The following is a 16,495-nucleotide window of genomic DNA, read 5'->3' on the forward strand; positions in this document are numbered from 1 at the left end:
CAAATAACACAACAAACTACACTGTAACTACAGCAGATACAACTACACCTCCAAATAACACAACAGTTAACAACATACCAACAGCCAGGCCAGTTATATCTATTCCAAATAACACAACAAACGACACAGTAACTGCTACAGATGCAATTACACCTTCTCCAGGTAACACAACAGTTTACAACATAACAACAGTCAGCCCAGTTACACCTTCTCCAAGTAACACAACAAACGACACAGTAACTACTACAGATGCAATTACACCTTCTACAAGTAACACAACAGTTTACAACATAACAACAGATGCAGTTACAACTTCTCCAAGTAACACAACACAGTACAACATAACAACAGTCAAACCAGTTACATCTATTACAAATAACACAACAAACTACAGTGTAACTACAACAGATACAACTACACCTTCTCCAGGTAACACAACAGTTAACAACATAACAACAGTCAGACCAGTTACACCTTCTCCAAGTAACACAACAAACTACACTGCAACTACAACAGATGCAGTTACAACTTCTCCAAGTAACACAACAGTTAACAACATACCAACAGCCAGCCCAGTTACAGCTATTCCAAATAGCACAACAAACTACAGTGTAACTACAACAGATACAACTACACTTTCTCCAGGTAACACAACAGTTAACAACATAACAACAGTCAGACCAGTTACACCTTCTCCAAGTAACACAACAAACTACACTGCAACTACAACAGATGCAGTTACAACTTCTCCAAGTAACACAACAGTTAACAACATACCAACAGCCAGCCCAGTTACAGCTATTCCAAATAGCACAACAAACTACACTGTAACTACAGCAGATACAACTACACCTCCAAATAACACAACAGTTAACAACATACCAACAGCCAGGCCAGTTATATCTATTCCAAATAACACAACAAACGACACAGTAACTGCTACAGATGCAATTACACCTTCTCCAGGTAACACAACAGTTTACAACATAACAACAGTCAGCCCAGTTACACCTTCTCCAAGTAACACAACAAACGACACAGTAACTACTACAGATGCAATTACACCTTCTACAAGTAACACAACAGTTTACAACATAACAACAGATGCAGTTACAACTTCTCCAAGTAACACAACACAGTACAACATAACAACAGTCAAACCAGTTACATCTATTACAAATAACACAACAAACTACAGTGTAACTACAACAGATACAACTACACCTTCTCCAGGTAACACAACAGTTAACAACATAACAACAGTCAGACCAGTTACACCTTCTCCAAGTAACACAACAAACTACACTGCAACTACAACAGATGCAGTTACAACTTCTCCAAGTAACACAACAGTTAACAACATACCAACAGCCAGCCCAGTTACAGCTATTCCAAATAGCACAACAAACTACAGTGTAACTACAACAGATACAACTACACCTTCTCCAGGTAACACAACAGTTAACAACATAACAACAGTCAGACCAGTTACACCTTCTCCAAGTAACACAACAAACTACACTGCAACTACAACAGATGCAGTTACAACTTCTCCAAGTAACACAACAGTTAACAACATACCAACAGCCAGCCCAGTTACAGCTATTCCAAATAGCACAACAAACTACACTGTAACTACAACAGATACAACTACACCTCCAAATAACACAACAGTTAACAACATACCAACAGCCAGGCCAGTTACATCTATTCCAAATAACACAACAAACTACACAGTAACTACTACAGATGCAATTACACCTTCTCCAGGTAACACAACAGTTAACAACATAACAACAGTCAGACCAGTTACAACTTCTCCAAGTAACACAACACAGTACAATATAACAACAGTCGAACCAGTTACATCTATTCCAAATAACACAACAAACTACACTGTAACTACAACAGATACAACTTCACCTTCTCCAAGTAACACAACAGTTAACAACATAACAACAGTCACACCAGTTACATCTATTCCAAATAACACACCAAACTACACTGTAGCTACAACAGATGCAGTTACAACTTCTCCAAGTAACACAACAGTTAACAACATACCAACAGCCAGCCCAGTTACAGCTTTTCCAAATAGCACAACAAACTACACTGTAACTACAACAGATACAACAACACATTCTCCAAGTAACACAACAGTTTACAACATACCAACAGCCAGCCCAGTTACATCTATTCCAAATAACACAACAAACTACACTATAACTACAACAGATACAACTACACCTTCTCCAAGTAACACAACAGTTAACAACATAACAACAGCCAGACCAGTTACATCTACTCCAAATAACACATCAAACTACACTGTAACTACAGCAGATACAACTACACCTTCTCCAAGTAACACATCAGTTTACAACATAACAACAGTCAGTCCAGTTACACCTTCTCCAAGTAACACAACAGTTAGAAACATAACAACAACCAGACCAGTTACATCTACTCCAAATAACACATCAAACTACACTGTAACTACAGCAGATGCAATTACACCTTCTCCAAGTAACACAACAGTTAACAACATAACAACAGTCAGACCAGTTACACCTTCTCCAAGTAACACAACAAACTACACTGCAACTACAACAGATGCAGTTACAACTTCTCCAAGTAACACAACAGTAAACAACATACCAACAGCCAGCACAGTTACATCTATTCGAAATAACACAACAAACTACACTGTAACTACAACAGATGCAGTTACAACTTCTCCAAGTAACACAACAGTTAACAACATACCAACAGCCCGCCCAGTTACATCTATTCCAAATAACACAACAAACTACACAGTAACTACTACAGATGCAATTACACCTTCTCCAGGTAACACAACAGTTAACAACATAACAACAGTCAGACCAGTTACACCTTCTCCAAGTAACACAACAAACTACACTGCAACTACAACAGATGCAGTTACAACTTCTCCAAGTTACACAACACAGTACAACATAACAACAGTCGAACCAGTTACATCTATTACAATTAACACAACAAACTACAGTGTAACTACAACAGATACATCTACACTTTCTCCAAGTAACACAACAGTTAACAACATAACAACAGTCACACCAGTTATATCTATTCCAAATAACACACCAAACTACACTGTAACTACAACAGATGCAGTTACAACTTCTCCAAGTAACACAACAGTTGACAACATACCAACAGCCAGGCCAGTTACATCTATTCCAAATAACACAACAAACTACACTGTAACTACAACAGATACAACAACACCTTCTCCAGGTAACACAACAGTTAACAACATAACAACAGTCAGCCCAGTTACACCTTCTCCACGTAACACAACAGTTAACAACATACCAACAGCCAGGCCAGTTACATCTATTCCAAATAACACAACAAACTACACTGTAACTACAACAGATACAACAACACCTTCTCCAAGAAACACAACAGTTTACAACATAACAACAGTCAGACCAGTTACATCTATTCCAAATAACACAACAAACTACACAGTAACTACTACAGATGCAATTACACCTTCTCCAAGTAACACAACAGTTAACAGCATAACAACAGTCAGACCAGCTACAACTTATCCAAGTAACACAACAGTTAACAACATACCAACAGTCGGACCAGTTACATCTATTCCAAATAACACAACAAACTACACTGTAACTACAACAAATACAACTACACCTTCTCCAAGTAACACAACAGTTTACAACATAACAACAGTCAGCCCAGTTACACCTTCTCCAAGGAACAGAACAGTTAACAACATAACAACAGTCACACCAGTTATATCTATTCCAAATAACACACCAAACTACACTGTAACTACAACAGATACAACAACACCTTCTCCAGGTAACACAACAGTTAACAACATAACAACAGTCAGCCCAGTTACACCTTCTCCAAGTAACACAACAGTTAACAACATACCAACAGCCAGGCCAGTTACATCTATTCCAAATAACACAACAAACTACACTGTAACTACAACAGATACAACAACACCTTCTCCAAGTAACACAACAGTTTACAACATAACAACAGTCGGACCAGTTACATCTATTCCACATAACACAACAAACTACACTGTAACTACAGCAGATACAACTACACCTTCTCCAAGTAACACAACAGTGTACAACATACCAACAGCCAGCCCAGTTACGTCTTCTCCAAACAACACAACAAACTACACTTTGACTACAACAGATACAACTACACCTTCTCCAAGTAACACAACAAACTACACTGCAACTACAACAGATGCAGTTACAACTTCTCCAAGTAACACAACAGTTAACAACATACCAACAGCCAGGCCAGTTACATCTATTCCAAATAACACAACAAACTACACAGTAACTACTACAGATGCAATTACACCTTCTCCAGGTAACACAACAGTTAACAACATAACAACAGTCAGACCAGTTACACCTTCTCCTAGTAACACAACAAACTACACTGCAACTACAACAGATGCAGTTACAACTTCTCCAAGTAACACAACACAGTACAATATAACAACAGTCGGACCAGTTACATCTATTCCAAATAACACAACAAACTACACTGTAACTACTACAGATGCAATTACACCTTCTCCAAGTAACACAACAGTTAACAACATAACAGTCAGACCAGTTACATCTATTCCAAATAACACAACAAACTACACTGTAACTACAACAGATACAACTACACCTTCTCCAAGTAACACAACAGTTTACAACATAACAACAGTCAGACCACTTACGTCTTCTCCAAACAACACAACAAACTACAATGTAACTACAGCGGATACAACTACACCTTCTCCAAATAACACACCAAACTACACTGTAACTACAACAGATGCAGTTACAACTTCTCCAAGTAACACAACAGTTAACAACATAACAACAGCCAGTCCAGTTACATCTATTCCAAATAACACAACAAACTACACTGTAACTACAGCAGATACAACTACACCTTCTCCAAGTAACACAACAGTTTACAACATAACAACAACCAGACCAGTTACATCTATTCCAAATAACACAACAAACTACACTGTAACTACTACAGATGCAGTAACACCTTCTCAGAGTAACACAACAGTTAACAACATAACAACAGCCAGACCACTTACAATTTCTCCAAACAACACAACAAATTACAATGTAACTACAACAGATACAATTACAAGTTCTCCAAGTAACACAACAGTTTACAACATAACAACAGTCGGACCAGTTACATCTATTCCAAATAACACAACAAACTACACTGTAACTACTACAGATGCAGTAACACCTTCTCCGAGTAACACAACAGTTAACAACATAACAACAGCCAGACCACTTACGATTTCTCCAAACAACACAACAAATTACAATGTAACTACAACAGATACAATTACAAGTTCTCCAAGTAACACACCAGTTAACAACATAACAACAGTCGGACCAGTTACATCTATTCCAAATAACACAACAAACTACACTGTAACTACAGCGGATACAACTACACCTTCTCCAAGTAACACAACAGTTTACAACATAACCACAGTCAGACCAGTTACATCTATTCCAAATAACACACCAAACTACACTGTAACTACAACAGATGCATTTACATCTTTGACCAGTAACACAACACAGTACAATATAACTACAGTTACACCTTCTCCAAACAACCCAACAGCTTCTGACAATCATACTACAGAGTACAATGTAACTACACCCACCAACAATCACACAACAGCCTCTAACATCTACACAACAAATAACCCAACAGCTTTTCACAATAACACAACAGAGTACAATGTAACTACAGCAGCCAACAATTACACAACAGAGTACAATGTAACTGCAGCCACACACAATTACACAACTGCCTCTACCATCCACACAACAAATAACCCAACAGCTTTTAACAATCACACCACAGACTACAATGTAACTACACCCACCAACAATTACACAACAAATAAAACAACAGACTTCAATGTAACTACAGCCGCCAAAAATTACACAACAGCCTCTAACAATTACACTACCAATTACAGTGTAACTACAGCCGCCAAAAATTACACAACAACCTCTAACAATTACACAACCAATTACAGTGTAACTACAGTCACCAACAATTACACAACAAGTAACACACCAGAGTATAATGTAACTACAGCAGCCAACAATTACACAACAGGATACAATGTAACTTCAGCTGGGAACAGGAATGTAAACAATGGCACAATCACAACAAGCAATACAACAATACGCACAACAGAGTACAATGTAACTGCAGCCACCCACAATTACACAACTAATAACCCAACAGCTTCTAACAATCACACTACAGAGTACAATGTAACTACACCCACCAACAATTACACAACAAATAAAACAACAGACTTCAATGAAACGACAGCCGCCAAAAGTTACACAACAGCCTCTAACAATTACACAACCAATTACAGTGTAACTACAGCCGCCAAAAATTACACAACAACCTCTAACAATTACACAACCAATTACAGTGTAACTACAGTCACCAACAATTACACAACAAGTAACACACCAGAGTATAATGTAACTACAGCAGCCAACAATTACACAACAGGATACAATGTAACTTCAGCTGGGAACAGGAATGTAAACAATGGCACAATCACAACAAGCAATACAACAATACGCACAACAGAGTACAATGTAACTACACCCACCAACAATTACACAACAAATAAAACAACAGACTTCAATGAAACGACAGCCGCCAAAAATTACACAACAGCCTCTAACAATTACACAACCAATTACAGTGTAACTACAGTCACAACAAGCAATACAACAATACACACAACAGAGTACAATGTAACAACAGCAGCCAACAATTACACAACAGAATACAATGTAACTACTGCGGTTAACAATAACACAACAGCATCTAAGAATTACACAACAAATTACACCACGGCCTCTTCAAATTACACAACAGAGTACAATGTAACTGCAGCCACCCACAATTACACAACAGCCTCTAATAATTACACAACAGAGTATAATGTAACTACTGTCTTGAACAACTACACAACAATAGAGAATATCACAACTACTCCTGTTTCTTCGAATGTAACAGCTTCACTCAACACAACTGTGACTCACACGACTTCTCAAGTTAACACAACTCTAAACAATGAAACAATGACAACAAACTTGACTGTGGTAATCACAACTTCTGTTGTGAACAACAGCATGACAACCACAGCATCTCCGCTGAACAACCAAACCACAAATCACACCACATTGAGTGTGACCCACAGCATCACATCATCTGCAAATAATTACACCAACTCCACAACAACTGCCAACAGCATTGATCCCACTGTCACCAACAACGTTACTACGGCAACAAGCTACAACCAGAACTCAACTACAAGCAGTTTAACCACTGCTCTCAACCAAACCACAAAAGATCCAACTACAACAACAACTACTAATTCTACAACTGCTACTACTGCTACAACTACCATAGCTACTACTACTACTACTACACATGGCCCACTTAACACCACAACTGCTGAGGTTCCCTCAACATCCACAACAACTCTCCCAACTACCGTCGTCAACAGCACAACCGAAGCAGCGACTGGTACGTTGTAGCTATCACTTTGCCTACATTGTTTTTTTATAGTTTGAGGGACACGTGAAGACCTTAATTTGAATATGTTTGTGGTTTTGTAGTAATGGAGAAAGTTAATTATTTTAACAAGTGTTTTCTTATCCAATGTTTGGCTACGACTTCCACAGCTGCATTAGAGACAACGATGAGCCAAGAGGCCAAAGAGGAGCAGGCGAACAAGATGCTGGACCAAACTCGGGACGCGTCGCAGCTCGACTCCTCTCAGGTGAATCTACTGATATGCTAACGTACGCATTACGGGGTTAAAAAGTGAGCCAAGCTGGTAAAGTCTAACGTTGTGTACGTTGTGATATGATGAAAAGGCCCAGGCCATGGAGTTCACGAGCCGAATAACAAAATCCTCCAGTCAATTGTGTTCATGAGTTGAGCCCCTACACAAATTGAATGACAAAGTAAAGTAAACTTCTAAACCTAATAGCAGAGTGGCTAAAATTTGGAAATTTATTGTTATTATAATTTTTCCACATTTATCATTTCATCTCACACACTCAAAATATTTATCTTCACAAGTATAATTGTGTGAAAACCATTTGCAGAAAAGCTCTGTAGTAGCAAAAAGAGAATAGTTGTGAAATAAAACACTGAGCAATAATAACGATTTAATAATATATTATAAGATAAATATACAGACTAGAATAAAATAAAAATGTGTATTATAAAATAGACAATTATAGAATAGGACATTTTCAGTACAAAGACAATAACAGGAATAAGACATTTGCAATATGTAATAACAGTAATTGCTGAATAATGTAAAAAACTCGCTGTCTCGTCTTTTGTGTGGTGACTTTGTGGAGTTTGAGTTAATCAGGTTGGATGTTGCAGGTGGAGCAGATAGCGGGGCAGTTGGAGAAGCTGCTGGACGGCTCCTCTATCTCTAAGTCTGTGGGACAAAAAATCATCACCATCATCAGCAACTTGATGGAGGGCAACGCTGGGGCCCTCTCTGGGTTGGCTAATAGGTAAAAACCACAATAAATCCTCACTGACATTCAGTGTTACATGAACGAGAGATTTCTATTAAATGTCTCGTGTTGACAGGCTGATTCGAGTCGTGGATACCGTGGGTCTGAAGCTGGCCGTCAGCGGCGACCAAGAGATCCTCTCGGCACAGTCACTGGTTCTGGCCGTCAAGACGGTGGATGGAACCAACTTCCCGACAACATCTGTCGACATCTTCAACACGGAAAATGTCCAGGTAGCAAACGTTAAGGATTTTCTTCCAGAGCAAACACAGGACAAGAAAAATAACTCCACAAAACCGTTCAAATCATATGATCTTTAGTACAAATTTACCTATAGACTATATTATCCTAATTCTTTGAGTCTAATTCGGAATCTCTCACTTCGTTTCATCAAAGTTTAACACCAGAACCAGGACAAACAACTGCAATACCAATTAACTTGGGTGTAATATCATATAAACTGTCAATAAATGTAATAAATCTTGCTATATCTAATCCTATTTACATTGTATATACGTATTGCTATTTCATATTACCATATATTTATATGCATGTTTACTTATTTATGACTTTTTAACTGATGTTTCCTTGCAATCCCCTTTGCTTCCTGCAGATGTCGCCATTGTGAGACTAGTACATTATCTTATTACCTTACTTTATCTCCTTTGTTAACCCTTTGTTTTTTTCCAGCTTCGTGCTCTCAGCAGGTCCAGGTCCAAGAGGTCAGGTTCTGCTCTGGGCTCAGTTTTCCTGCCGTCCACCCTGACTGCAGGTCTCAGTCCTGAGCAGCAACAACAGGCCAGCAGGACCCAATTCACTTTCTACACGAAAAACACCTTATTCCAGGTACTTCACCACCGTCACATCCAGATTTGTGGTGTAAAAGACTTAGAAACTGCTTTTTTTACCTTCTCAATGAGGTCCAACATTTATTTTCAGGATGCAATAAAACTTACATTTGATATCAGAGCAATTATGATACTCAAATATAAAGAAAACTGAATATTCATTGAACTGATTCCATCCGTCTCGTTCTTCTGCAGGACTCAACATTAGAAAACACGACCCTCGTCAGTCCGGTTCTGGGCTCCAGTGTTGCCAATTTGTCAATAAGCAACTTGACTGAGGACATTCGGTTCACCATCCAAAACATCAACCCCGTACCCGTGAGTGGTTTAATTTCATGAAGCCGTTTATTCCACAACAGGATCACACAAAACGTGACAATAAAACATTTGACTGTTCAAAAATGTAATGAAAATTTGGAATAAACTTTTCAAAATAAAAGGTTAATTGTGAATTAGCAGGTGGAGGTGACGATTCAGACTTTCTTCTTTGGTTCACAGGGAAACTTTGTGGCTTCCTGTGTGTTTTGGGACTTCACTCAGAACGGTGGGTACTGGACATTTATGCCTCGTGCAGTTGGTTGAATTGCCTCACGTGTGAATATTCCTGTTTATGTGTGTTTTTTGGTTTCAGGTGGTGATGGAGGCTGGAGCTCTGAAGGCTGCTTTGTTGTCAACGCCACGTCGGAAAAAACTATTTGCAGTTGCAATCATCTCACGTCATTTGCAATACTGCTGGTTAGCGTTTAATGCTTGTTGATATTCTGACAATAATAGTTTCAATTTAGTAATTTTCAAATCAGAATTGCAGCGTTAATACAGTTATACAGTTAGTTATTATTAAACTAACTTTTTAAAGTTGGAGACTGCCTACATTTGTACAACATGTGTTCACTGTTTGTATATTTGTGTCTCTGTCCCGTCCTCCATGCAGGATTTGCCCAGAGAAGGACTAATCGATCGTGAGCACGCACAAATCCTAACTTTCATCTCCTACATCGGCTGTGGAGTCTCTGCTATTTTTCTTGCCGTCACTTTAATGACGTACCTTTCCTTTGGGTAAGAATCCGTCTCTTTACAAAGCCAAGACCATTTCAACCTGAGCTTCATCAGAGACACTTCGTGGTGTCCGTTCCTTGTGTTTTTCTGAATAAACTCCGTCTTTGCAGGAAACTGCTGCGAGACATTCCGGCCAAGATCCTGGTGCAGCTCTGCTTTTCCCTGCTCCTCCTCAACCTGGTGTTCTTATTGGACGGCTGGCTGGCGCTCTACCCGGCGGTCGGGCTGTGTACCAGCACCGCCTTCTTCCTGCACTACTTTCTGCTGACCACGTTTACCTGGGCCGGGCTGGAAGCGCTGCACATGTACCTGAGCATCGTCCGGGTGTTCACGCCTTACCTGAGCAAATACATGCTCAAGTTCTCACTGATAGGCTGGGGTACGTACTGCACTTTAAACCTCACCGCCAAAATGTTATCACTTCAATGTTTAGTCATGTTTAAAATGTGGCTTTTAAGCATAATTCTTCTATAACTATTTTATTGTATTGCAGGTCTTCCTCTCATCGTGGTGATCATCATAATCTCAGTAGACAAAGACAACTACGGTCTGGTGACATATGGAAAATACATAGATGGCACAACAGACGACTTGTAAGTTACATTTAAATCTTTATTTCCTTTATGTAGGTCCAAGAGAAAAAACAACATGGATCATATGAGAATATTTGTATTATTCCTGTCATTGTTGTATTTGACCACTGGAGGGTGAGAGAGACACACACTCTTTTCTTAACTGTCTGTGGTGCTGCTACATTTAAATCTGTATTTGTCTCTAACTTTCTTTCAGGAAATATAATATATGACCCGAGTTCATTGTCATAAACGTATCAGGCCAAATATCAAAAGTTTCATATGAATCTCTCAAGGGCCTGAGAGATTAACAAGTTCAGATATCTGGCATAAATGCAATCAAGCAGTTGTAAAGTTTTTAAAGTTACATTTGTGCTTCACCTATGATGAAAAATAACAATTTCCTTCCTCAACACATCAAAACACATTTATCACATGCAAATTAAATGTATATCTGATGCTGCAACCTCCTCAAAATCCCCTATGAACTTTACCAGACACTCAAATGATTCCCTTTCCGTTATAAACACAGAAAACTGTCACTAATATTTAGCAAAACAACCTTTTCCCTTGCGTTTGAACTTTAAAAAGGTTCAAAGATTTTCCAAATGTCCAGTTCTGTGTGTCTGTGTATACTCCTTACCATTTCTGCTTGTGTCCGTCCGTAGCTGTTGGCTGCGTAACGACATCGCCTTCTACGTGGGCGTGGTGGCGTACTTCCTGGCGATCTTTGCCGTGTGCCTGCTGGTTTTCATCGTCGTCATGGTCCAACTGTCCCGGATCAAGAAGCAGAACCCTCAGAACCAGGCTCCGAACAGAGGGGTGATGACGGACGTGCGCAGCGTCAGCGGCCTCATCGTTCTGCTCGGCCTCACCTGGGGCTTCGCTCTGTTCGCCTGGGGTCCGCTCTACCTGCCCTTTGTTTACCTCTTCTCCATATTCAACTCTCTGCAAGGTGAGATCTGAAAATCAACTCCTTTTCAAAATGAAAAGTTTATCCATGTTACCAAAACCTTGAAAATGTTTTTTTTTACTTGTTCTCTGCAGGTTTCCTTGTCTTTGTTTTCCACTGTGCTATAAAGGAGAACGTCAGAAGGCAGTGGCGGACTTATCTCTGCTGCGGGAGTCTGCGATTGGCCGAGAACTCTGGTGGGAAACCAAATATTTTCTTAATCCTCTAACACATTAGATCAGGGAGTATTCTCCCTATAACTTTAGAACTTGCGTCATAATCCTTTTTTTCTGTTTTGCTTACCTATCAAACTATTTGGACGGATTCTTGATAACGTGGCTCCAAATGACTTCAAAAGTGCAAGATGCCGGCACCCGGGATATTTGAGCTTCATTTTGATGTATCTGTAAAATGAAAAAAATATGCTTTTCAATGAAGAAACTAACTTAAGCTTGGTTTCATTTTAGAATATAGAACAAAATGGTGAATATCCCTCGTACGTTTGAAGGTCTTCTGCACAATTTGAAGTTACCAATGACCAGTAGATGTTAGCAGGTGTTAGCGGCCACCAGCGGAAGTTAGGGACATGACTCCAGTTGTGCACCTTATCGTCATCAAGTGCTTTGGCCTCGTGATCAACGATACTCGTCACTAATCATATAAACCTTTCTACAGATTGGAGTCGTACGGCCACTCAGAACAACAGGAATCTGTCGATGTCCACGGCCTTCACCTCAGCTCACGACTCCTCCTCTCAAAGGTCCTCTGTCTACAGTGATGTCACCAATAGCAGTGGTAGGTTTAAATCTGTCACTCCTGCACTCGCTCACATATATGCAGAAATATGATTCATCTGTAATTGTGTCTGCCCCCCCCCTCCCCAGGGTCTGTGTTTCTAGACAGCGGAATATCGGACGGCACCAACAGCGACGTCGCCTTCAACGAGCTCCACAGACGAAACACGTTTTTACAGGGCGAGGTCTGACGGCTGGGGGGGATGAACAGGGCTTGAAGAAGTTATCAGTGTTACATGAGATGAAGGATTGAAGGTGTAATGAAGGACCGAAGAAGTGAGACTGAAGTTCCTGGAGTGGAAAATTGTTACTTGACATCATTTGTATATTGACGGTGGAAAACAGAAAAGATGAAAGAGGCTTGTTATCAGCGGTAAATGTACAGAAGGAGTATTTGTGACTGAAAATCTGAATTATTTCAGCCATGATCAAGTGTTTCTGCAGAATTATTGATTATATTAAATTATATTCAGACTGTTTTGATTATTATGAGGGTATTTTGCTCTCTTTCAGTCGATTTTTATACCTTTTGGAACAGGAATGGAAAAAAATGAAGATATTTCCATTGTTCAATGAACTGTTTCCACTATATTTTTAAATTTGACCCTCTCTAATGAGGGAGGTCTAAAGGCACTTTGAGAAATACCGCAGATGTAAAGTGGATTAAAGGAAAATATCCACATGCTTTTTTTTATCTAATCTATATTTTAAGTGTATTTAAGGTTTTATTCCTCTTTTACTTTATTTTGCTACAGTACAGTGTTGATTTTAGACTCGAGAGATGCAAGATTATATGAGATTGTATAAGATATTTTTTTAAGAGAAGTGTATTGGATGTGCAGTTTGCTGGAGCATCAGCAGACAGTGAGGATTTATTTCCTGCCCTTTTTTTTATCAGGAGCAGATTTGACTAAATGTCCTTGTGGGTGAACATGTGCATGTCATGAACGAGAAGATAATAAACCTTCAATTTATTACTGTCCACTTTGTCTCTTTTGAGTCAGAGACTTTCACGTCTGCGTGACATCTTTACATCTTTTCATCAAACCTGCTCAACGGGGAAAACCCTCCAATTACCTTCCCCGAAGCCTCCACGCTCATCACAGGGTTGTGTAACCTTCAGCAGAGCAGCTCAATCACAGTTACTGCCACTGCTTTATTACAATTACAATTTGGTTACTGTCTAAAGAGAACTTTTGTATTTTGTCACATACTCTACATTTGCCAGCAATAGTTATAGAAATAAAAAAATGGTTTCTCTTTTAAATATGATGCCTCTCGCTCCTGGAACGATGCAGAGAGTTGCTTTTATTGTCACTTTTAAAGGATCTAGAACAATAATGTATTCTTAGTTATTTTAGGGTTAAATATTTGCATTACAGGCATGTAAAACTTCTTTATGGACGATGAAGGATGGAATAAACGGATAAATTCTAATGCTGCTGGTGAACTCAGCAGAGCCACCTCACTTCCACCAGATGTCAGTGTAATCCTGTAATCCCAGAAAACTGAGCAGGTTCACTCACATCCACACTTTATGACTTCCCCAGATGAAAGTTGGATGCATGGTTATTATTAAGAGGAAAATGCCAAAAGCAGTAACACAAGAAGAAAACACATCTCACTTACAATCCTGCTCTTCCGAAACCATATTATCTGTAAATCTGAAAGCTGGGACATGTAATGACCCAAAACAACTGACCTGCGAAATCCTTAAAACCTCATTGACGTGCAGATTATTCATATATGCATAATTTTGTTCTGCCTCTGCTGTGAACCTGTCAGATTCAATATCCGAGCGTCTTGACAAGCGGCGAGGATGCAAAATAAATGTGTCTCAGTCTGGTTCACTCCACTAATTTGCTGGCAGATTTGACCAACTAATCACGCATCAGTCAAGAGGGAGGCGGGTTTTTTTCCTCGTCTGGAGTTTTAATTAGATTTGAAGGTTAACTTTTAGTGCAGCTGCAGCACAGCGGCCCGCGTGCTTTTACAACCTCGGTAATGCTTAATGTCAGCGAAGGGTTAAAGAGAGAATATAACACAGAGGCATCGAAATCGATTAACATTTCATTTCTAAAAGGACATTTTACGACTGGTCTCAGGGCATGGGAAAAACATAAATAAATAAATTCCTCTCCTTAAAGTTCACTAACAAAGGATCGACCCCCTTCACTGTGCTGTGACATAGAAATTCATGCTCTTTTCTCTATTATCACAGGCCATCAATATTTAATCCAGGCCAAATGAAAGGTCTGTCTCTTTCCCCCGGGGGTTTGCTTTCACAGCTCAAACACCCGAGCGGCATTTACATGCAGGTCACACCGGGAGTTTTTCATTTTGTTCAAGGAACTGTGTGAAAGTACAGATGTGAAGACGCTGATATGTTCCCACATGCGGCTGATTTATTTATGTAGTTTAGAGGTGGTACATGTAAAGTTTGTCTCAGGACACAGGTCATGCAAAAGAAATTGACTCATAACGAGCAAAACTTTCTGTCTAACATCCTCCAGTGTGCAGCAGCCTTTAATAGCACAGAGCTGCCTTTAGTTACAGCTGAAGAGTATTGATCACTTGCTCCTCAGCGGCTGTTCATTAGGTGAACATTGGCTCATTCAGTCGGATTTCTCTGTTCCCTGAAGACTCGCTCCTGATAAAACCACCCAGGGTCGACACAACTGAGGTAAATATCCCACCAAGCTCCATTAGTGCAGTTCCCTTACCTGAAATATTCCCCTTCAGTACTTCACCTTTTAAATGTATGACTTTTACCATATTACTCGTGATATCTTAGAGTTACTTATCCTGAGATATTTCAGTCTGCAGGCTTCAGTTGTGTGTTTCACCCGAACGTGGCTTATTCATCGTAGATTTGGCGACAGTATAATAAAAGCATTGTGTCTGAGGAACAGTTTGTATTAACATGTGTCAGCGGAGGGCAGCGAAACACAAGGAATCTGAGGAATGATCAGTTCTTTTCACTCCTGTGTGTGATTATGTGTTTTCGTGTGTGTCCACAGAACGCTGTCCAACCACTTTCCGTCACAATGGCCCATCTGGTGGAGGAAAGAGGCAGCAGCTTGAAGTCAGTAACTGTGTTGTGGTTTCAGTGGAGTTAGACAGATTGGACAAATGGAAAAATGCATTTATTGGCTGAGTAATCTGTTGAGTTACTGGCACTTTTTTATTTGTTTTGGAGGATTTTTTAATCGAGAAAATGGAAAAGTTTTTGGTTGAAGGACGAGTGGCTGCGTCCTGAAAACCCAAACCCCATGAAGCAGGCTCAGTTTCTCCTTTCAGTTGATTGACTGACCAGTTGACCAGCTGACTAGTCAACCGGTAAAAATATCTATTCTAAAATGTGTCTGTAGTGAATCTCTATTTTTTTCTGGCAATGCAGGAATCAATCTATTTCATAAAGAACTTCCTGAATGTGTTGTGCCTTGATGAACACTTGTACTCATATTATCAATCACACACAGTCTCATCTTTTAATACAAGAGCTGTTTCATTTGAAACCGAGCACAGTGGCTAATAACGTCCACTTCCCACCATCAGCACAAACTAAAGTGTCCCCCGGCAACCATCAGGTCAC

At 39.5% G+C, this 16,495-nt stretch overlaps 2 protein-coding genes and 1 long non-coding RNA gene across 4 annotated transcripts in view; 2 read left to right on the forward strand and 1 right to left on the reverse strand.

Moving 5' to 3' along the window:
• LOC117754266 (mucin-3A) overlaps window positions 1-1,601 on the forward strand; it is a gene marked incomplete at its 3' end in the record, with an annotated part of 30,477 nt that extends 28,876 nt beyond the window's left edge. The window contains exon 26 of the mRNA XM_034573093.1: window positions 1,557-1,601. Coding sequence (XP_034428984.1) covers window positions 1,557-1,601 — 45 coding nt within the window. The remainder of the gene's footprint in view (window positions 1-1,556) is intronic.
• Window positions 1,602-2,232: 631 nt separating this feature from the next.
• On the reverse strand, window positions 2,233-2,600 carry LOC117754215. The gene is made up of 2 exons (XR_004612362.1): window positions 2,410-2,600; window positions 2,233-2,355 (listed from the first exon to the last, which is right to left on the reverse strand). It is a non-coding gene; the product is annotated as an uncharacterized LOC117754215 (long non-coding RNA).
• Window positions 2,601-7,091: 4,491 nt separating this feature from the next.
• On the forward strand, window positions 7,092-13,875 carry adgrg2a (adhesion G protein-coupled receptor G2a). Of its 2 annotated transcripts, XR_004612360.1 has the most exons (16): window positions 7,092-7,668; window positions 7,806-7,918; window positions 8,539-8,675; window positions 8,755-8,911; window positions 9,369-9,524; window positions 9,722-9,844; window positions 10,025-10,070; window positions 10,158-10,261; window positions 10,458-10,582; window positions 10,693-10,961; window positions 11,076-11,175; window positions 11,823-12,109; window positions 12,202-12,303; window positions 12,782-12,901; window positions 12,991-13,613; window positions 13,656-13,875. XR_004612360.1 is itself a non-coding variant. In XM_034572959.1 (15 exons), the coding sequence occupies exons 1-15, from the start codon at window positions 7,215-7,217 to the stop codon at window positions 13,089-13,091; spliced, it is 2,394 nt and encodes a 797-aa protein (XP_034428850.1). In that variant the 5' UTR covers window positions 7,092-7,214; the 3' UTR covers window positions 13,092-13,875. The 2 variants fall into 2 exon arrangements, 1 of the variants encoding a protein (XP_034428850.1); XM_034572959.1 differs by having other exon boundaries at window positions 12,991-13,875.
• Window positions 13,876-16,495: the final 2,620 nt, after the last annotated feature.

This window comes from Hippoglossus hippoglossus, chromosome 20 (genome assembly GCF_009819705.1).
Source record: "Hippoglossus hippoglossus isolate fHipHip1 chromosome 20, fHipHip1.pri, whole genome shotgun sequence".
Lineage (NCBI taxonomy): Eukaryota > Metazoa > Chordata > Actinopteri > Pleuronectiformes > Pleuronectidae > Hippoglossus > Hippoglossus hippoglossus.

Excerpts from the sequence above, each read along its gene's own strand:
- adgrg2a (XM_034572959.1), top strand. The coding sequence starts at position 7,215 with ATGACAACAAACTTGACTGTGGTAATCACAACTTCTGTTGTGAACAAC. Across the intron at positions 8,912-9,368 it reads TCAACACGGAAAATGTCCAG|CTTCGTGCTCTCAGCAGGTC; the intron begins GTAGCAAACGTT and ends GTTTTTTTCCAG. Across the intron at positions 10,962-11,075 it reads GTTCTCACTGATAGGCTGGG|GTCTTCCTCTCATCGTGGTG; the intron begins GTACGTACTGCA and ends ATTGTATTGCAG.